Raw genomic sequence first — 21,880 nt, forward strand, 5'->3', positions numbered from 1 at the left:
ATTTCCAAGCTTTGAGTCAGACGTTTCAGTTTAAACACTTAAGACCTGTTCTGAATCTTTTTTTTTCCTCGTGCACAGAACAACCATGCATAATTCACAACAAAAACTTAATAAGTGGGTTTAGCCTTGAGCAGAGGCTAGCTCAGCATCTACTATGTTCTTTTTTAAAAATACCCTGGAACTATGTATATGATTATTTTCTTCAGTCTTTAGCGAAGTGACATGATGTGTTTAATTTGAACTTTGTAGTAAAGCAGTGAAAGAAGTTTTGTAGTGCATCTTAAGTAACTTTGCATCCAATGCATGTAGATCAGCAGCCAGCAGCTGAAAAACACTAAATGAAATAGCTGGCATCCTTCTGGAGAAGAACTACAGGTGGGGGTCATGCTTCAATAGAAGAGGCAATGATCATTGCTTGATTCAAACTGCTTTTTAAATAGGCAGGTCCTGCTAAGAATTATAAAAGAGGTGCTGATACCTGAACGTGTAGGCCATCAAGATTTTGGAAGTGTTTATTGTACCTAAAAGAAATATTTGACACATGAGTCTGAAGTGGAAATTCTGCAGTATCATTGCATAGAAGTAGTTAACAACTCAAAAAAATGATCATACCTCTCAGAATACTCCAAATGTCTTTTCTGTTTTCCTGTATTCTGGGGTTTTTTCCTGTATCATTCTGTCTCTGATTACATGGGTTGGTACTCCACAGGTGCTTTTTGACTTAGTGGTGCCAGTGACTTGACTTATTGTCCTATAATAAACAGCAAGAAACTGAAAAAGACAAAAACACTTCTCTTGCAGATGAAATAACAATACTTTCCGCTCTAGTTTTAATCTAATGTTTGTTAAGTAGGTTTCTGGACATGTTCTTTTCATCTGTATTCAAAACCGAGCCTTTCTATATGACTGACTTGTTCATATGCTGTTAAAGATGTGTAGGGAGATAAGATTACATCATTCAACACCTTTGTTCATTTGGTAATGCAGCTTTAAAGCCTTCACCTTCAAAGAAGCGATGCAATTCCATCACAGCCCTAAAGGCAGCATCACAAGAAATAGTGTGTGCAGTTAGCCAGGAGTGGAAGGATGAAAAGCATGGCATTCTTGCTGAAGGACAAAGTTATGCCAGCCTCGATGAAGAAGGTATTGTCTTTCTAATCAACAACCTAAATTAAGTTTTTAAAATTTTTGTGTAAGCTCTAGAAGTCCTGTAACTAGAACACCATCAGTATGGCTGAGCTCTCAAAATCAGAGTCATGTAATTCTTATGGAGAGAGTAGTTAGTAATATTTGGCAAAATGGACCTTCAGGAGCAAGACAAAGTCAGAATCAAAGTTTGTAATAAGATGTTAAACTTTCAGATTTCAGGACATCCTGAAAAAACTTATTCAGCCCATGTAGTAAATTAATTAGAGCCAATGCTCTCCTTTTCACTGACCTCTAAACAAGTGTGTCACATGAAGTGTTTTGAAGCTCAATTCCTTGTTCCCAGAGTCTTTTTGAAGAGATACAACTTTGCTCCTTTCAGAACTTGCCTGCAGCCATGATGAAAGCAGAACCGATTGCCTAATCCAATCTGATAAATGAGCCTTGGTAGCATGAGAATAGTCTCCCTGGACTGAGAAGAATTCATAACTCAGGCCTCTGCTTAATATTTGACCTTGGAGTTACTCTGTATTCAGCTGAATGTGCTTGTTAGCAGCTAAAATTCACTCTGTAATACAAAAGAGTGTGGGTATGGGCATATGAATACTACAATTTTATCAATTCAAACATTAGGAAACTTAAAGAAGCTGATGAGGGCACTGTGGGACTTGATATACTTACATGAAGAGTCCTGGGCTCAACTTAAAATGAAATTTGTTCTTTATTTCTGCATATGCAGTGCTAGGTTCATGCCGCCGGCCGGACCTAGTGCCAAGCACTCCATCTCTTTTTGAAGCAGCTTCCCTGGCAACCACACTTTCTTCTTCTTCCCTGAATGTAGATGAGCACTGTCAACGTGATCAGCCTACACTCTATTCTAGCAGGTAAAGACCGTATATATTAGAGGATTGCCCACTGTTCTGCGAGAAATTTAATTTCTGTGCTCAGCAGAAGGGGGGTCTGCAAAATAAGAAGCAGAAGGGGCAAGTGTCTCTGTAACTCAGTATTTAGCCTTTCCAGTGAAGGAGGGGTGCCAAAAGTCTGTAAGATTTATCATCTATTTGTTTGTAATTATACACATTGTAATTGGGGATCATGAAATAGAAAGCATAAACATGGCGAAAAATGTTATATTAATTTTTCTTCATGTTCCAAAATGAAATTGGATATCTAAACTTTGCTCTGGCCTTAGTCTGTACCATAAACCAAACTACATTAAGGTCAGCGTAGGAAGTACTTTTCATAACTTCGCTGTTGCCTAAAACAGCTGTAGAAAATGGTGATGTGCTAGTAAGAGGAAAAACTGTACTTTTATTCTGAATGTACAGTGCTGAATGGTCTGTTTTAAATGCTTCTATAACAACCATTTTCTGAAGTAAATCTCTGTGAAACTTCACCCATAGATGTGATTAGAGCCTGTCTGATTTTAATCCAGGAAGTATAAATACTTAATGTCTTAAGAAAAGTTGTGCAGATACTAGTGAGCTAGGCTGAATATGATTTGAGTTGTGCTTGAATGTATTTCAGCTGTGTCTGTTGAATGCCATGCTTAAGCCAGTAAGTCTTGCTGGGAGATCATCCCTCTATGTGCCTGTATGCTTCCTTGTGCATCTGAGGTGTGCTGTGCTGTGTCACCTTGCCTGCTTGCCGATCTCTTTAATATGTATTGAGCTATTCCTTTGCCTGTTTTCATCAAGAAGGGTAGCCACTCAAGCATCTTGAATATTGTTTGGAATAATTTGGAGTTCTGAACCACTCAATGTATAAATTTGACAAATGCACTAATGTGCCAAGACATAGTTCTTTCTTGTAAACTGCATGTTGCCCAAAAAATCAAGTTATTTTAAAAGCAGTCTTGAGGCAGTAGGATTTTAACTCCTATTAAATATTTGACAACTGTATTTACATAAAAAGTAAAATGACTTGCAGCATTACTTGATGAAAGTGATATAAGTCCGAGTTCTGTTTGTTTGGCCACAATAACCCCCTGCAGTGCTGTAGGCTGGGGATGGTGTGGCTGGACAGTGCCCAGGCAGAAAGGGACCTGGGGGTTCTGTTGGCAGCTGGCTGAACATGAGCCAGCAGTGTGCCCTGGTGGCCAAGAAAGCCAATGGCATCCTGGCCTGTGTCAGGAATAGTGTGGCCAGCAGGAGCAGGGAGGTCATTCTTCCCCTGTACTCAGCACTGGTGAGGTCACACCTTGAGTGCTGTGTCCAGTTCTGGCCCCTCAGTTTAGGAAGGACATTGAGATGCTTGAGCATCCAGAGGAGACAACAAAGCTGGAGAGGGGCTTGGAACACAAACCCTGTGAGGAATGGCTGAGGGAGCTGGGGTTGTTTAGCCTGGAGAAAAGGAGACTCGGGGGTGACCTCATCACTCTCTACAACCTCCTGAAAGGTGGCTGTGGTCAGGAGGGGTTGGTCTCTTTCTCCAGGCAGCAGCTGACAGAACCAGAGAACAAAGTCTTAAGCTGTGCCAAGGGAAATATAGGTTGGATATTAGGAAAAGGTTTTTTACAGAAAGAATGATAAAGTACTGGAATGGTCTGCCTGGGGAGGTGGTAGAGTCAGCATTTCTGGATGTGTTTACAAAAAGATTGGATGTGGCACTCAGTGCCATGGTTTAGTTGAGGAATTGGGCTGGGTTTGACTCAATGATCTTAAAGGTCTCTTTCAACTTTGTGATTCTGTGTGATATTTACAGCTTCCACTTCCATTAAGTTGAAATAAAGCTCTGTTGTGGCATCTTCCATATGTCTGATGGTTTGCTATAAAAATGTGAATGAGGCATATTTTCGGGTGTAATGGAGAGAAAGTTTTAATTGCAGAAAAAAATGTTTCTACACAAGCTTGAGGAAATAAAACTACTGATGAATATTCATTAGTAGAAATAGAGCTCATTCACTTTAACTTTTGTCAAGTTATCTGTAGGTCTTCAATATTCATGATCTTCCACAAAGCTTTTTCTTTGACAGAAATAAAGTTACATAGTACTGGAGGGTTTTATTTGCTTTAAGCATCAAATAAAACTACACAACTGCTTTGTATCAGCATCAGTCAGGAAAAGAGAATGGTGGAGTTGTCTGAATAAAGAGTTCAGATTTAAAGTATTTCAAATATTCTGTACTCTCTAAAAATTAACTGTACAGTAAGCCTATGAGTAATTCCATTAGATTTTACTGTAAAGATACTCCAAAATAATTCTAAAATAAAATTTTTAGCAGGTCTACACTTTGATTGTTTATCTAGACTCATTTCCTTTTCCAGTTGTGATTCACTCAATGAAATACCCTCTAATGCAGGACATGTTGCTAGCTATGTGATTAACATGCTTATCTTCACAGATTGTTAGTGTCTGCAGTCCAGGTATGGACTTCATCATTACAAGAGGGCATGTTCTCTTACACAGTAGACCTGATACCAGCATTCATAAATGTGTGGTTCTCCCCACATTTTCTGCCAAAACATCTACACTGTAGCCAAGAGATCTGCCATAGGGGCTTATCAACTAATATATTTGCTGGTCTAGGTGTGCTCTCTTCAGATAGGGCCTGGTGGCAGTTTTTAATTCTCATTAAGTAGTGGCGTGTGTCACAATCTCAGTAGGTACAATTCATGAGGATTAGCTTCCCTGCCATAGCTAGTGGTTTTCTCTTAGAAGTTAAGAAAGCTGCTAAGCATGCTCAGTATTGAATTAATTTTCAGAAGAATCTGGGCACCTGCTGTTTCGTACCCACTTCTTTTGGCATCAGTTCAGGGAGTTTGTTCCTTTTTCTTGGTGCTAAATAATATATACATCTGAAGTTTTATTTATGTTTATATGGCTCACTGAAGGAACTTCAGTTCTCCCATTTAAAAAGCTAGCAGGGAAATAAACCCACCAAAAAAACCCATGTTACAATGATGCACTGAATTTTAGATTCAGATATGATTTTTTTCTTGCCAGAGTTCTTCTTTTGAGTATTAGAAAATTATGTGATACTGGACTCCTAATTTTACCATTAGTCTCTGATAAACAGAAAGCTTGAAGCGGTCTTTGAAACAAAGCCTGAATAAAAGATTTCTTTACAAATGTGAGTCTACTTTCAATCTTTAAATATGTAATTGACTACAATATTCTTCTTTGTTATTTAATAGAATTACAGTTTGGCATCGTCTTCATCAGGCTTTTTCCTTGCCCGGCAAAATAACATAGCACAAAGTAGAGAGTTGGCTTGTAACCTGCCAGAAATTTCTGGTTTAAGGTGATAAAGGAGGAGAGTCCTGTGTACATAGTAATAATATGACATTTGTGCAGCTCCTTGACTCTTACTAATGAGCAGTATGTGCCCATACCACTTAGAAAACAGATGGTAGTCTTTTCCTCATTAAACAGAGAACAGTAATACTTTTGGATACCTTAAGCACACACCGTATTTTCTGTTTGAGTTGGGTTTTTCCTTTGGAATTACCCTCTGTTTCTGTTATCCAATGTAATACTTCACCAAGGAGAGGCAAATGGCTTATAACATAAGAAAGGCAATGAGCACCATCTCTCCTTGAGAGAGCTCAGCATTTGTGGTAGAAAGGGAGAAACTACTGCTGCTGAGGTTAAGCAGACAGAGGTGACATGCTGAGGTGGAGCCAGCTCCTGAGGCTGTATCTTGTGAGGGCTTTTAGGTAAAGCTGACTTGGTACAGATTAGAATTAGCATAACTAATAGGTAGAAAATGGAAAGCTTTTGGGGACTTGTGATTAAAGTGATGAAAAAGACTGAGCAGCAGTTGTAAACATACAGCTTATTAGGAACGTTTTTCCAGGCTGCAAGCTGATTATTTTCACCAAGTTATTCCTCAGTTGTTAAAAAAGTAGAGAAAACCCAAGGTGCTATCCAGACAGCATGAAGAGGAATTAGAACAAATGAAAGAGTAGTGTAGAGGGGGAAATGGCTGTATTTTTCAGCACAAAATGGACCAGTCCTTTTTGTGCTGAAAAAAAGTAAAAAAAGACAATCATGACATATGCTATTCAGAAAATGTAGGCTTTCTTGTTTGTCAGAAGACAGCTGGTTTCTTTTTCATGAAGCTGTTTCTCAGTCAAGTGGTTTTGACATAAGCAATGTCAAGTATTCCTTTAGTAAAATAAGAGACTTGACAATTTATTGTTTCTATTAAAATTTTCAAATATTTCCCATTCCTCAAGTAGGTTTATATTTGGTGCAGAGATATTTTAGTACCTAAAGGGTCTGTTTTCCACTAGAAAAGGTCATTATTAGTCCAAAACCACTTCTTTGAGAAGGTTTATTTGTTTTATCTTAGGAAATGTAATACGTATTATACTAGGGATTATTTTTACAGAAGTGATAACAGATTTTTTTTTTCCCCTTCCAGGAGAAGCTTTCCTATTAAGTACTGACAAATTAAATTAAAGATGACAAATCTGAATGCCCTAAGCACTATGATTCTTGTTTCACTTGACATTGCTTTTAGAATTGCAAAGAGCTGAAGGAGGTCAATGGTGCTTCTGGAAATGTTTTAAACTTGCTTTAAAATATTTTAAAATGTTTCAAATTGTAGATGTTTTAAAATTCATGTTTTAAATATTTCAAGAATACAGGAAGTCTTTTTTCAATGTATTTTTCAGCAGGTCTCATGGGACTCTCCAGTACCAAACACAAAGAAAATCCCATGATGCATAAAGGGATGCATCACCTCCCTCTTTAGAGCAATCCCAAAATACTGTGGGCTGTATAAGAAGGACTGCTGAATTCTTCTGATACACCTGAGCCTAAGGGAAAAAAATCTATATGAAATCTAATTCTTCTTTCTCTTTATGCATTCTGTGCCTCATTTCTCTAAGATGTATATGTAGTCTGGACTTCTGCTTTCTCTTTCTTCTTCTTCCTTCTCATCTGTATATTTTTCAATTTTTGTTTGTTTGTGTTGCTGTTTCTTGGTGGAGACAGACCACTTCAAATTTTGAAAGGCTTTGAGGGATTGTGGGTTTTTTCTCTTATACAATCAAGCTTCCTGCAGCATAGAGACTTTGAAATGCTGTTCTGCTTTTTTTTCCAGTGACAGAGATTTACAGATACTGGTTTTTCTGTTGTAAGGAATATTAAGCACCCCTTTTGCCAATTGATGTTCTACATAAACAAACTTTTGTGTGTTAAGTTTCAGTGTTCTGTCTGTCCACATACTACTGCTAGCTTCTGAAGCTTAGACAACTTTGTCTGAATCTGATTCAAAGTGGATTAAATTCACATATGTTTCATGATAATAAGCAGTTGGGTGGAAGAAAAGGAATGTTTAAATGCTATGAACAGATGCACTGAGACACTGAGGGTATCCCCATGGGAATGAAAATTTGACCATGATTGAAGTAACATGTAATTGTGGCTTAAAGTAAAACAAAGCTTTCCCAGTTCTCTAATGATGGAATTATTTTTGCTTCTTTTTTTTCTTTTCTTTATTAAGAACCAAGATCAAATAGAATTTTTTAGCCAGAGGAGGGCAACAGCATAGTTGAGCATGCTCCTTGTGGCTGGTCATTACTGAATGAGAGAAAGTACCTGTAAAAGTGCTTTTTTATTTTTGGCTTGGCTTTTCTTTTTCAGCCTAAGAATTAAGGATGAGAACTCAGTGCACTGTAGAAACTGTATTAAAACTCTGTTCTTCTGAACTGTTCTTTCTGAAACATTGTGTGTGGGGATTTCACTTGTTCTCTCCTGTGCCACCCCAATATGTCTTTGCCTTATCAATCTGCATTAAAACTGGCAATAAATGCAGCTATGATGATGCTATTGAAGAAATCTGAACTTCAGTTACCAGCTGCTGACAGCATGTGTATCACTGTTAAGAGATTAATTACAAGATTTTTGTTTTTACTCTTTTATACTGCTCAATAGAATTCAAGTTACACATATAAGAATCATGCTAAGTCAATGGGACCTGGGTCATCCTAGTGCAAGAGAAATAGTCTTGCTTTTGAAAAGAATATCCAGTGCATTGTATGATAAAAGGAACATTGTAATGCAGTGAATATAAAGCTCTGTTGCAGTATGACGTGGATTTATTATTTTGTTGAGCATTTGAATCTCAACTTTGCATGCTAGTTTTTGCATGTTGAACTTTGCATGCTAATGTTGCCCTTTCTGAAGTTCTATCCCATCTGAAATATACTTAAAGCAGTGCAAAGGAAAGGGGTAGTTAATCATATCTAGATTGATGGCTTGTAACCATGTTTCCATGCCAAGTTATAGTTGATAATTTTTGTTTCTCACATTGTCTGCAAATAGATAAGAACTTCTAAAATATGTCTCTGCACAACTGACAGTTGAGTTTTCAAGGCAGCCTGGAGCCCAATTTCTGGCACGTAGACAAGACATGCAGTAGGGAACATCTGACTCCATTAAAACACCTTTGAGAATTTCAGCTTTGTTGACCAACTGTGTTACAAAATGAGATTTCTGTGGAATTGCATTTGCAGTTTTGCATTATTTCTTTAAGGTAGAGAAGAAAAAAATCAATCAATGAATAAAGTAATAGAGTGCATCTTCTCTGTAAACATCACTTCCTTGCATAAGTGTATTAATTACAATACACTTGTTTTGTCCTACTATTCTTTCTGAACTTATGGCTGCTAATGATCTGTGTCTGCATGGAAAAGTTCAATATTACTAATGTTACGATGTGCCTAATTGCTTACTCTTTTTTTCCCTATTTTGAATTATAAAATGCTGCCAAAATTTACACCATGTGTAATGTGGAAGTTATGTATCTTGAAATTAATGAAATTATGTGACATTTACTGTGACATAATTTCATTCATTAAATAAATACTAAACTTCAGGAATAGCTTTAATTTCTGATAAAATTTTAATAAATACAAAAATAAAATCTGATGTTTCTGTACCATTAGTCAAATATGAGCTTCCAGTTATCTAGCCATTGCCAACATATCTATATTTATTTACATTCCTTTTTCCCAAATATTTGAAGATTTTTATGTTTAATAGAGAAACTTACTTTTAAATTTTCAGTGACTGAGCTTTGTAACTTGGACTTTTGGTTGATTGTATTCTCCTTTCTCTTTGCAGTAAAGGGTTACCTTCAAGTTCAACATTCACTTTGGGAGACAGTGCCATATATTTGACTTCAGAACAGAGCACACTGGAAATGGAAAATGATAATGCTTCAGTTTTGGATGTCTACTTAGTAAGTTGTCAAACTATTTCTGATGGGCTTTTTCACCTCTAATTGCTTTGACTCAGGTTCAGTAAGTGACTAAAATACCTTCTTAACTTCAAAATTCAGAAGTTTATTGAGGTATTTTTTATATGAAACGTGTAAGTTTGCATAGGTCTGATTTGCTAAAGCAAATCCTTGAAGAATTTATATGCCTATTAACTATTGCATTATTAATGAAATATATCAAAACATCTTTCAGTTTTTCCCTAATGGTAGGAGATCTTTTCTGTTGTTTTCTATTGTAGGAAAAAAACCCAAAAACCCAAAACAACAATAACAAGAATAACAAAATCTTTTCTTTTCATGCAGAGTACTTCACAATGTAGAAATTAAATTTTCTCAGATTGAAAAGTTCTGCATTTATGTCACTGATTTTGAAGTCAGTAGAGCTCAGTGTGAAGTACATTATTGGACCCCTTTTCTGCTTTGAAGGGTGGTCCAATTGTGATGGCTGATTAAAAACATTTCTTTGCTGTTTCAGTTCCTAGTGAGCAATTTAACTGACTACTGAAAAATAAGGTCAAGTCTATCTTTTTTTGTCTTCACATCACCTGTGTTTCAAAAATTCTCTTGGTACGCACAGCTCACATTCCACAGACATAAAGGCAGTAGGCACCCAATCCAAATTCCAGTTGAGTGAGTTTTGTGCATCGAACTTTTTAGGCTGTTCTGAGAGTGTCAGTATAAATGCAGGAGGCATGTATGTTAAGCTTGGCTTTTTTTTCCAAAGACTTATTTTCATAAACCATAAACAATTCTGACATTATTCTAGTAATATTTCTCTTTGACTATCATGGCAAGAATTGTACCAGAGATGAAGAATCAAAAGAGGGAAGTTTGTTCATGTTTCTAATAAATGTTTCACATGGTCGTTTCCTTTCTAGATAAAATTGATTGCATTCTTTATTTCTCTTATCCCTAGAGTTACCTGATCTTTGTCTTAGGAAATCCATAATATCTTAGAATTATAAAACAGCTCAGGTTGATGGGACTCAAGAGATTCATCCACTCCAACATTTTGTGGAAAAGGCACCCTGGATAAGATTATCCAACAACTTTTTCCATTGCAGTTTAGAAACCTTCAGCAATGAGAACTCTGCCACATCCCTGCAGAAGTTTTTCCAGTGACTGATTCTCTTGAGTTCAGATGAAACATGTTTGTGTCTGATCTTACATCAAGATGAAATGTGTTTGTCACATTCTCTTTTTCTGTAGGCTGTGCCACTGATGGTTTTTTCCTTCTTATTAGCCAGCAAAGCTTGAGTGTGTATAGTACAGTTAACAGCTACTAAATTAATAGTCCAGGACACTTAGGGAAGTTATCTGTCCTTCCTCCACTGACACAAAACAGTAGCAAGTACCAGTGGCCAATTAGATATAGAATTTATTTAGTTAATTGTGACCTCAAGTGTAGCCCATTGAATCAATCTACTCCTGTAGGATTTGTGTTAATTTGGCTCATTGCTAGTACAATGTGGACCTGAATTATCTGTTCAACAAAGAGGGACTCAGAAATCCTAATATGTTTTGGTAAGTGGACAAATGACTAATAACACACAACCTAACCTTGCTAGCAGATTAGCTGACTTAATGAATTATGCTTTTAACTAAGTAACTTAAGAGGAGGATCAAGAACTGTGACATCTGAATGCTCATAAGCAAAGCATGGATGAGCATGTAGGTGTACTAGCGTAGGGGGGGAATGCTTCCCAACACTTTGCAAAGGAAGAATCCTAAGTCCAACCACCTCAAGTACGTGCATGCCAAAGCATGAATTCTGGCCAAGAAGAGGAACTGCAGATTCATGCCTAGTCTGAGAGTTATGATGTGAAAGGAGTTGCAGAAGCTTAGTGGGAAGACTCACATGACTGGAAGATCACAATAGATGTCAAACTCTTTTCAAAGATAGTAAGAGGAGGTGGAGCTGTACTTCATAAAAAAGAAATCTGGGTATATGAAGGTAACCTATGGAGACCACAAAATGTTTATCAGATGTCTTAAGATCAAAATTAGATGGTTCATCACAAAGAAGAATCTTTTTTTATGTGGATGTTCCTAGCCTTCAAAGCAGGATGATGAGGCTGACAAAAACTTACTTTGGCTCTTCAAGCAAGTATTGAGCCAAAAGAACCTGGTCATCATGGGTGACTTCAATTACCCAGGCATTTGTTGGGAGAACAGTACAGCAATGCACAAGTTGTCCATGAGATTCTTAGAATACATGAAGACTTGCATCCTGCTAAATGTGCTGGTCGTTTTCACTAGGAGCAATGCATTGCTAGATTTACTGCTCACAAACTGAAAAGACAACTTCAAATTATATCTCTGGGTGCAGCAATCACAACAACGTTGTGGGTTTAAGATCCTGCTGAACATACTAAAGACCAGCATTAGGAAAAACGCTCTGGATTTTAGATAAGATAGCTTTGGTATACTCAGAGCCCAGATATGAGGGATTTAACAGGGAGCATGTGTGGAAAGCAAAGTGGTATGAGAGTGCTAGGAGTTTTTGAATAATATCCTACTGGAAGCAAAATAACAGTTCACTGCCTAAAAAAATGAAGGAAGAAGACAGAATGAGTGACTATCTAGGCTTAACAATGAGGTTTTGAGTGCTGTTAAAAGAAAAAGGAAGCATACCTGCTACAGAAGGGTGATCAGGTACCCACTGGGGACTACAACATCCTTGCTAGGGATGTAGAGTTGTACACATGAAGTTCAAGGCTCAGCTGGAACTGGAAATGGCCAAAGATAGCAAGAAGAAATGATTGATCAGATATGGAAGCAGTTGTACTAGTTTGAAAGCAAACCAGTGGGCAATCCCAAGTCAGAAATACAAGTGAAAAGGAAAATGAAAATAAATGCAATAACACAGAAACACTGACAGAATCAGGATACGATCTGACACCCCATCCATCACGGTGTTGGTAGCAGTCTGATTAAATGGTGGCTGCAATCCTGTTGAAGTGGTAAATATGGTTCTGTTGAAGCAGTGATCCTGTAGAAGGGTCTGATCTTTCTCTGAAGGTCCATTGGTGGTTATGGAGCTCTTGTCCTCTGGGAATCCATCATAGGAGGTTTGCAGCTGGACAGTGATGATTGATACTCTCATCCAGGCTCCCTTTCCTGCAAAAGGTTGAATTAGATGGCATCTTAAGTCCCTTCAGCCTGGGCTGATCTATGGTTCTTTTGGCCCCCTGTAAACAGTGAAACCATTTCTTCGTGATAGCTTTTGAATTTAGTTAATAAAGCAACAATGTTATTTAACAATAATACTGCTTAGCACTGTGAAGTCCTTTTTAGGTTTGAAGTCTGTAGGGTGGATGGTGGAATGCTCTGAAAGTTTAGTGACAGGCATAGGTAACACCTTTTTTAAAGCTATCTGTATGAGTTTCACATGTGATAACCATATCTTGAGTTAGTTTTCAGCTTGTAGAACATTCATTACTATTATGTCTTGGAGAATGCAGTAAGTATGTGTAGTATAAGTAAGTATATTCCACTGAAGTATATCAACAGAAGAATAATTAAAACCCAACTTTGGATGTCATACAAATATCCAGTGTTTATTCCCCTGAGCAAAAGTCTGGAAGAATAAATAGGTTTTAAATTGAGAGAATCATAGATGCTTTTTGGAACTAGTAGCACCCTTTCTCTGCTTCCTGAAAAAAAAACAAATTCAAAAGTCAATAATCAAGGTAATGGCACACACCTGAACTGTCTAGGTAAGCAGCAGCTGACATCTTCAAGGAAATTGGATACCACAGCTAAGCACATGTTACTTCTTAAGCAGAAGTTACTTATCCCTGCCTTCTCTCATGTCTCACACCCTGTATTGATGTCCACTTAACTGTTTTGAGATGGCTGTGGAAGTGGTCTGTAATTTAATCACATATACCCTATATGCATCCTGAGGTATTTGTGGAAGAAACAGGAATAGGATTATAATTCTGTCTACTAATTTGTTACTTCCTGATGCCCTGCAATATCCTTCATTGGACCTGGAAACAACAATTAGCCTGTGGTTGGGAAAACCTGACGATACAAGTGTAAGTGTGGAGCAGAAGGCAATTTTGCTTGTATAGGAGGATGATTAAATGCATGTTAGAAGGAAAAGATACATGTTTTTGAGAACACTAGGAACAGGATAGTCATTCTAATGTACATCTCAAAAATAAAGCAAATAATGGCATTTGCATTAGCTGATTTAACCTTCAGTTGGAAAGGTTACAAGATGTACTTTTAAAAGGGCAAAATGCAAGCAGAAAAATGTAGTTTTAAATAGCATTCTCAGATTTTCCTTTAATCCTGTGATTAATAATCTTTGTGTTTCTACCACAAGGCAAGCTGCTGTAGTCTTATCCACTATATATTTTAATGAAAAATACCTTAACTTGCTTAACTTTGGACACCATTAATCCCCCTTTTATGTCTTTGCCTTCTGCTTTAAAATGCTAAAATGCTAAACCTTTTGGACAAATTTTAGTCCACAAGTAAATTAAGGACTACAAATTTTCAGTCCCATATATAGAAAAAAAAATGTCATAAAATGACATTGTATTAATCTACTATAAAGAGCAGCTTTAAAAATGGCATTCTCTCAACAGTTTTGTGTCGAAATTCTAATATTCAAGTAAGATGAGGTGGAACAGAGGTTGTAAAAAAAAAAAATTTTCTTACAGGTAATAGTATTGGGTTTGAGGTGTTACATTAAGGGAACTCCATGCAAACTCACACTGTGCTGCTGATGCCAAAACTGAGAATGTAGCTGGTAACAAGCAATTTTTGTTCCAGGACAGAAGTAGAGATACATCTTGGGCTCACAACTGAATGCTGGTCTGAGCCCATAATTTTTTAATTCTGAAAAAATACCAAGTTCAAACTAGCATTTTGTTCACCTCCTACTCTAAGAAGCACTGTTAGGTACATTCTCAAATTAAGTTTTCTTTTACGTTAAATTGGTTTATTCTCTTATAAACCTTTTAACCCAGATAATAGCTTAAGAAATGTAACTTTTATGACTAGCATATGACTAAGCATCACCTGCAATGAGCAGTAGGTATAAGACAATCTAAATTATTTCCAATTCTTCTAGTAACATAGTTACGATACTGATTAATTCATACAAATAATTTTAATTATCAATTTAATAGAAGGAATAAATAATAAATAAAATTAATAATAAATAGTAAAATATGGAAGGAGATATAAAAAAAGACTTCTAAATTTGAAATGTTTCTCTGCATAACTTTAAACAGTAAAGGCTTCTTGCTTCTATGAAAGTGTAACACAATGATAGATCAGAGACTTTGAAACAAATTATTCTGTCTGAATAAACAGGTTTCTTATATATAAGCCAGAAACAGAGAAGGTAACACACTCCCATTTAGCACTTTGATGTAGAAATCCACAAAACACAGTTTTCTTGTTCCTCTTCTGTGAATAAATTTGATGTCTTTTTAAAATTTCCTTGAAGCTGTATTTATTGGTGTCAATTCAGGCATTGTCAGCAAATGCTGTTAAACACAACAGTGTCTCAATGTTCTTTGGAATTTAATGAGTAAAAGATATAAGTCCAACCTTACGAAAGTTCCTTAACAGTGATCTATGATCAACAAATGCAACCAATCCTGAAGGTCTTAGCCCAGGATCACTATGGAGTGCCTTAAAAGTGGTAATTCCACTTAAAAAGTAAGGAATAACTTAGAAGTCACCTTACTGTTCTGCAGTGAAGTCTTAAATTGTTTGACTGAGTTTTCTCTAGCTAAAAAAGCAACATGTACTATTATAAACTATCCTGTGTTTTCTTAGCCTTCCCATGAAATTATTTATAAAGATAGCTGACACATACTGTACTACAATATCAGTAAAATCAGAGTAGTAAGGCTTAGGTATTTAATTTATTTACTTCAAGTAGGCTTGATTTCCCTTACACTTCCAACAGAAAAAGAATATGCATGTAAATAGCAGTAAAAAACTTATAAATTTGTTCCATTGTGATGCTGTATATGTTAAGTAATCTGGTGGTAAATATAGGATTTAAATTAATAAATATATATCCTATCTATAGGATCTTAAATGTATGTCCTGCCTAGAGGATTTCATTAATGAATTATTTTTTTATTACAGAATACTTCTGTATATTTAGCTACAATGCAAAATTCTTGGGCAGTACAGAAGTTTTCACATGGAAATACATAATTACCTCTCATTGTTAAAGGAAAGGCTAATAAATTTTATATATAATATAAATATCACTGCTACTGAAGATATAGACTGATAAGGGCTTCAGTAAAATAAAATAATGGAATAACTGCAGTGATAAGCAAGTCCAGTGTATTTAGATCCTGGTTAGCGTAGCTATGATTTGTGTCAGATGAATGGCATAGGTTATACTATTACATTAAAAATTACTTAATGATGTGGTTTATTTCCAAATGGCAATTTTATTATAGGATTTTGAAGTCTTAAAATAATATTGAAGATTAATTTGGTATTTCAAATCTGCTGTAGATGCATAGGTAAGCAGATTTACAAATATTGGTCCATAAAATGCCTGTTTAGAAACTGTCAAAACTTTCTGACTCTTCTTACTCTTAAGTACTCCTTTTCTTCTATACACTCTCCCATAATTTCAATTAAATTCTAATCATAGAGTAATTTTCTTCAGGGTGTTGTTGTGGAATAGTAACAAGTGCAGCTGAAGTTAAAGTAATTCCCAGATAGAATACATGTAAAAACAAGCTAGAAGTTATGGAGTCACACTGCATAGCATAACTTAAATTTTGGTATGTTTCTCTTTTTCTGGAAGCTTCAGTTTCTCTGCCTCACCATTTCCTCTGAAGATATTGGTGAAAAAACATGGTAGACTGAACCTGAATTCTGGGACTATGAGAAAGGAATTAAGACATTCTCACTTACAAGTATCCTTCCTTTCCCCTGAGAGCATAATAATTCTTAAAATGTTATGTACATATGGTAGAGCCAATCAAGCAGTCCCCTCAAAACAGAAATTGTTTAAGGCTGAAAGGGGCAAACCAACTTGTTTCATGAAGTATGGTTAACTGCTCCTTTCCTCTGTTGTTATCTGTGTTTTCCCTGCATCCATCCATGCATAATCCTGAAAAGGAGAGGAGAAAAAGAGGCCTATGTGTCCCATAAAACTGAAACCTGGTCAGAAGGTGAAAAACAAACAAGCACTTGAATGTAGTTAGGCAGAGGTGTTCTTGCAGAAGAAACATTATGTAAGAAGGAACATTTTAGTCACCCTTGCATGAAAATCAGGCACAGGAATTAGGTGCTTTATTAGATTAAAAAGTACCAATTCAGATCACAAGCAATACGTTGCCTGAGGAAGCCGAGTGCTAAAATGCCAGCATGTATTATCACGGAACAACATGTTCTCATGCCTGGGGCATTTAAAGCACCGTAAGAGGAAATCAATCAGCTCAAAAACAGATCCATGGAAAGAGAACTGGAGCACAAAAATGCTCCAAGACAAAAAGCCTCAAGTAGGCTCAAACATAGTAAATCCATTATACACACAGTGTGAGACATCTCAGGCTGTGATTATAGGAATGATTCCTATAATGCCATTTGTGTATTATTTCTCATTTTGGACCAAATTGCTACAGTCAAACTCAGTTTTTATTTAAACAAACTCCATCGGTTCCTTTATCTGTAATCAATGTAACCCCAAAAGTTGTGTAGTGGATACAATGTTGCCTAGAGGATCATGTCCTGCACCTTGAAATAGACGGATTTATTTCCAGAATAATACAGTACTGGACTATAGCTGACATGAATATGAACAAATGAAAATAGCATCTTCTCAAAAAAGCATTAGTACCATCAACACTATTTCCGTGCTTGACTCATGCAGTTAGTAATTGCTACAAGTTATTGTCAGGTTCTCTTTTCTCCAACTCTGTTATGCAACTTTTATTGGAATTTTTCACTGAAATGCTTTGGAAGGGTCAGAGGAAAGGTAACAAGACCAAGAACAAGCTAATTCATGGTTCCATTGCATAATTAGTGGAATACTATAAAACCAGCATCAGCAATATTGACAGCAGCCTTAGTGAAAAGCAGGAAGAAGTCTAGAGATCAGAAGCTGTGCTGAGTGATCACTATATTTGTCAGAAATGGATCTGCAGTCACTCATATTTGAGCTTTCAGTAGAAATAAGATTATGCTAATGAAAAGTTTGATTAATTTGTCTTGTTTCATATAACATTATCTTGTTTATCAGTACTAGCATTTTTCAACTTTTTTTCCAAACTGATTTAAAAAAAAAATAATTTTAGAATGCCACTTTCTTTAATTTTAGTCACTTGTCCAACAATTTCACATATGAAATGGTTCTGTATTTCGTAAGTACTTTACTGCTTTAGCACATTCAGGTGCTAATATATCAGTCAACTTTACTTGCCAAACCACAGTTCCTGAGAGAGAGATCCTGAGAAATTGGCACTGTGCTCAGAGGCATCAGTGATTATGAACATTCTAACCCTGGTGCATAATAGAGTAGGAAGTTTAAAGTTTGCATAGAATAATATCGAAATTTTGTTCCTCAAGGTTCAAGGCCTAGTGCTAGAAGTCACAATAAAAATACTGACTTAAATCTATTGGTTACCTTTCTCTGAGATAAGCTTAAGAAATGCCTTCAGGGATTTTTTTGTTCATAATCAAGATTAGACTGTTGTCAAACTATTTAAAGGTTAGTTAAGGGCTTGTATCAAAAAGCACAAAGTAAAGGTAGAGTAAGGTAAAGTAAAATCTGTTTAATAAATGGAACCTTACATCTTTGAAATGTTTTTTAATAAGGTTTTAGAGTAAGGTCATTACCGATCCCTTTGTTTTGATTTTGCATCTTGCTCCATTTTGGATATATCAGCTGAGATGCATTCAATTTACTGAAATATATTCTTCAGCTGTCAGTTTATCCTTAGTTTGAGTTTGTCATAATAAGACATTCAGTAAAGAACAGTGTCTTTTCAATTCATCTCCAACTCTACAGGGATGCCAAGAAGTGATCAACTACTTCTATCATAAGAGGGCAGTGTAGAAAACTCTAATCTATTAAGATTATTAACAACTTTTTTTTTTTTTTTTTTTTTTGTGAAATAGAATGATTGCTACAACATTGACTAGAACATAACTGTGCCTGAAAGTTTTTTGATAGGTATGATTTTTCATCTGGAGAAAGAGCATCATGTGGAAGCTGACAGCACTTACATTCATGGCATATGAAGACTGCCACATTTAAGTAGTAAATGCCAAAGTTCTGCAAGATAAAAATAAGCTGTTGTGAATTGCTGAGTGTTCTCAGATTGTTCTGTCTTCTCTGACATCCAGAGTGTTCAGCATTTTGCAGCAGCAAGTAGTTCTAGTTCATGTAATGCAAGCGTACAGCAACTCCTGCAAAACCCACAGGGATTAACTGTTGTACAAGAAAAGAGACCTAATGCTTTTGATTAGGGGTCAAAGTCACAAGAGAATGACTGCTAAACCGTACAGCAGCCTGTTTAGGGGAAGATGTTACCTGTTTATAATTCTGTAAGAAAACAACTAATCTTAACTTTTAACTTGTCATTTCTGTATTTCCAGTAACAAAGAATACATTAAGAGTAAAACTAAGAGAAGTGACCGTGGTTAATGAAGAGCACTTTCTGCAGTCCTCATTTAAGAAGGAGGAATTTGCTGAGCCTAATAGACAAAGAGTAATAATCAACGGAACTAATTCTAAGTGCCAGGATCTTTGAACCATAGAAAGGATTGATGGACTTGACAAAAATGACATGAAACATTCCACACTCTGCTGTCATCTGCTGTTGCTTGCTCAACTGTCAAGAACTGTGTATTCAGGCTGCTTTCTACAATATTGCCAATCACCTTTTTTGCATTTTGAAGTGATATTTTCTTATCAGCTCTCTAGTGGTTTCATTTGCATGCATTGTGTAACTGCACAAGCAAAATCTATTACGTACTCTACCTATTTAAAAATAAACACAGTGGTGAATAAAATCAATTTCATTTTTTAGACTCCCTCAGTTCTATTGCTTAGGTCCACATCATTGGAAATTGGAAGTGATGTTGTATGAGGGTTAGGGCAAATCTCTGCACACACCATATGAAAATGAGCCTCTAAAGATACTTTCACTGTTGGTAAAAAGGAGATAAAAATGTTATTTATAACAAGGCCTTATGTTGTGTACATATATTGTCCTTGAAATAGTTTTGATTTTGCTTTATTTCTTGTAAAAGAGAAATTCTATAATTTATTTAGAAAATACTACTGTAAACTATAGTTTTATTGATGAATAAAAGATTTTATTCTAAAGACTATCACTCCTGTCATCCTGCTACTGAGCTATACTGGATTTAATTGTTCTTGCATTTCTCTGCCTTCATGAGACGGTCATAAGAGGCCTCTTGAGATATGACAAACATGGCATCTGTCTTTACTAGCTCTATAATAAAAATGAGAATCTTGAAATTAGAGCAGGAAAGCCAAAGTAACATACTCAAGAGGCATTGCTTTATGAAACCATTTCATGTTTTTCAGTATGGGCAATCATTTTAGCGTAACTACAGAAACTATTTTAGTTCCCTAATTTCCCAAGTAACAGGGAGATATTCCCAAATACCAGTGATCATCAGTCCAAGATTTCATGTTCCGATGCAGTGGTGGATTTAAAAATTTGCACAAGTGTCACTTAGAAAGCTACCAAAGTTATTGGTCATAACATGTCTTCTAGGAGAAAGCATAATAAACCTGCTAAATTGACAAAATCAGAAGTTGGTATTTTAAGTCCTAGAATTATCCTTTGTACCAGTATAGAATTTTTCTTTTAAGGATTTAGTGTGGTGGATTTTTTGTTTTGGCTTGGTGAGAGATGGTGGTGGTGGGGTTTTTTTATTTTATTTTGATATAATCTTATAATCCTGACAAGTAAGAATAATAATTCCTTAATTATGCATAGTATAGAGGAATTTAAAGCAGTTTTGGGTTTTCTGCTTTCTGAGTATGCAGAGTATAAAGCTTCACTTGGAGCCTGTATCTCATGATTACCACTTTCCTAGGCTTTAAAATTAGACTGCTTAATGTCAGCAACGTAATTTTTCTGCAGCATTCCTCTGAGAAAAACAAAACCAATCTGCACGTCCTGTGAGTAAAAATATTTTGTACATCTCTATCAAGCGTCTGCTCCTTCATGTATAGTGAACAGGATATTTAGAATTGGTCTCTGTGCAAAGCAGATATTTGTCATTAGCATTATTTGGGGAAAAATGTTTAAGTACCTGATTAACCTTCATAAAGAATACCCATGACAATTTTTCCCCAGTTGGCTAGTAACTATAGCACCTGAATAATTTCTTCTTAGGAAGAACCCAAAGGATTCACAACTTAACTGCAACAATTCTGTCCAGAACAATTCAAGAACAGAATGTCTATATCAAACGATTCTGAAACATCTTTTGTGTACAATCCCTTGAACCCAGTAATTTATAAATCAAAACAGTCGTTTAACACTTGAAAAAGGAAATCCTGTATGACTCTGGAGTCTGCTGGGGAAACCTTCTCCAAAGCATGTGCACTTAAAAGGGGGATGTGTGTATATGTGTGTGTGTGGTTAATGATCAATTACTTGTAACCCATTTTGCTCTCTAGTGCATAAAATGGTATAAATTTTCAAACATCAAAGAGCACAGGAGTTTGTATGGATGTGCAAGTTTCATGTTTAAGTATTTTGGTTCTCTTCATCTTGCATTGGTGTTTCACATTGGTAGCACTTGATGAAAATATAAAGACTTATAAATATACCTGTAGAGCTGATGAGGCAGGCCATGTCAAGTAAAAATAATGTACAGAAGGCACAGTCAACTCCTGGGAATCTTAAAGTATTGGTCTGTTTCTCCAGATCGAATTTGCCATGGGAATCAAAGAAGACTTAGGTCACAAACATGGGCTATCTGTGGGCAGTGGAATCTGAATAAACTGGCCCTGCAAGCTGCTCAGAATGAAAAAGCACTGGTTGATGCCAGCTTAGAGAAAGGTATGGAATAATTCCAAAGTTTTGTTATTTGAGTTTGTGACTTAATCATACGGCATTCAAAGGTGAAGTTTTGCCTTTGGTGGTCGTACTACCAAATAGTTGCCCTCAGTTAATAAAATATAAAACAAAAGGTTTTCCAAACAAACAAAACCCCCAGCCAAACAAATGAACCCACTTTGCGTCCTTGTACTACAATTCAGTGGTTTGAAAGCACACATATCCCAGCGTCTATTTTCTTGCTGACTGCTTATACTTCAGGCAATTTAAGTTCATATAACTCAATAGTATTTTCCCAACCTTTCCATTAGACAGTGACAGAAGAGCAATCAGTAGCACACTCCCCCTGTTATTCGTAAAAGCCATTTGCTGAAACGTTTCCAGTGATTCATACATTTGCTTAAAGTAAAAAAACTCAGCTCTTTGCAGACTGAATGTGTGAGGCCTGACC

At 36.1% G+C, this 21,880-nt stretch overlaps 1 protein-coding gene across 3 annotated transcripts in view; it reads left to right on the forward strand.

Annotated features, from left to right (window-relative positions):
* PIP5K1B (phosphatidylinositol-4-phosphate 5-kinase type 1 beta) overlaps positions 1-19,720 on the forward strand; it is a 98,285-nt gene extending 78,565 nt beyond the window's left edge. For all 3 annotated transcript variants that reach the window (XM_088156853.1, XM_088156854.1, XM_014869913.2), the window contains 4 exons: positions 988-1,143; positions 1,886-2,030; positions 9,223-9,340; positions 18,983-19,720. In XM_088156853.1, coding sequence (XP_088012979.1) covers positions 988-1,143; positions 1,886-2,030; positions 9,223-9,340; positions 18,983-18,985 — 422 coding nt within the window. In that variant the 3' untranslated portion in view covers positions 18,986-19,720. The remainder of the gene's footprint in view (positions 1-987; positions 1,144-1,885; positions 2,031-9,222; positions 9,341-18,982) is intronic.
* The last annotated feature ends 2,160 nt before the right edge of the window (positions 19,721-21,880 follow it).

Source organism: Sturnus vulgaris, chromosome Z (genome assembly GCF_052056855.1).
Source record: "Sturnus vulgaris isolate bStuVul1 chromosome Z, bStuVul1.hap1, whole genome shotgun sequence".
In the NCBI taxonomy this organism is placed as follows: Eukaryota; Metazoa; Chordata; class Aves; order Passeriformes; family Sturnidae; genus Sturnus; species Sturnus vulgaris.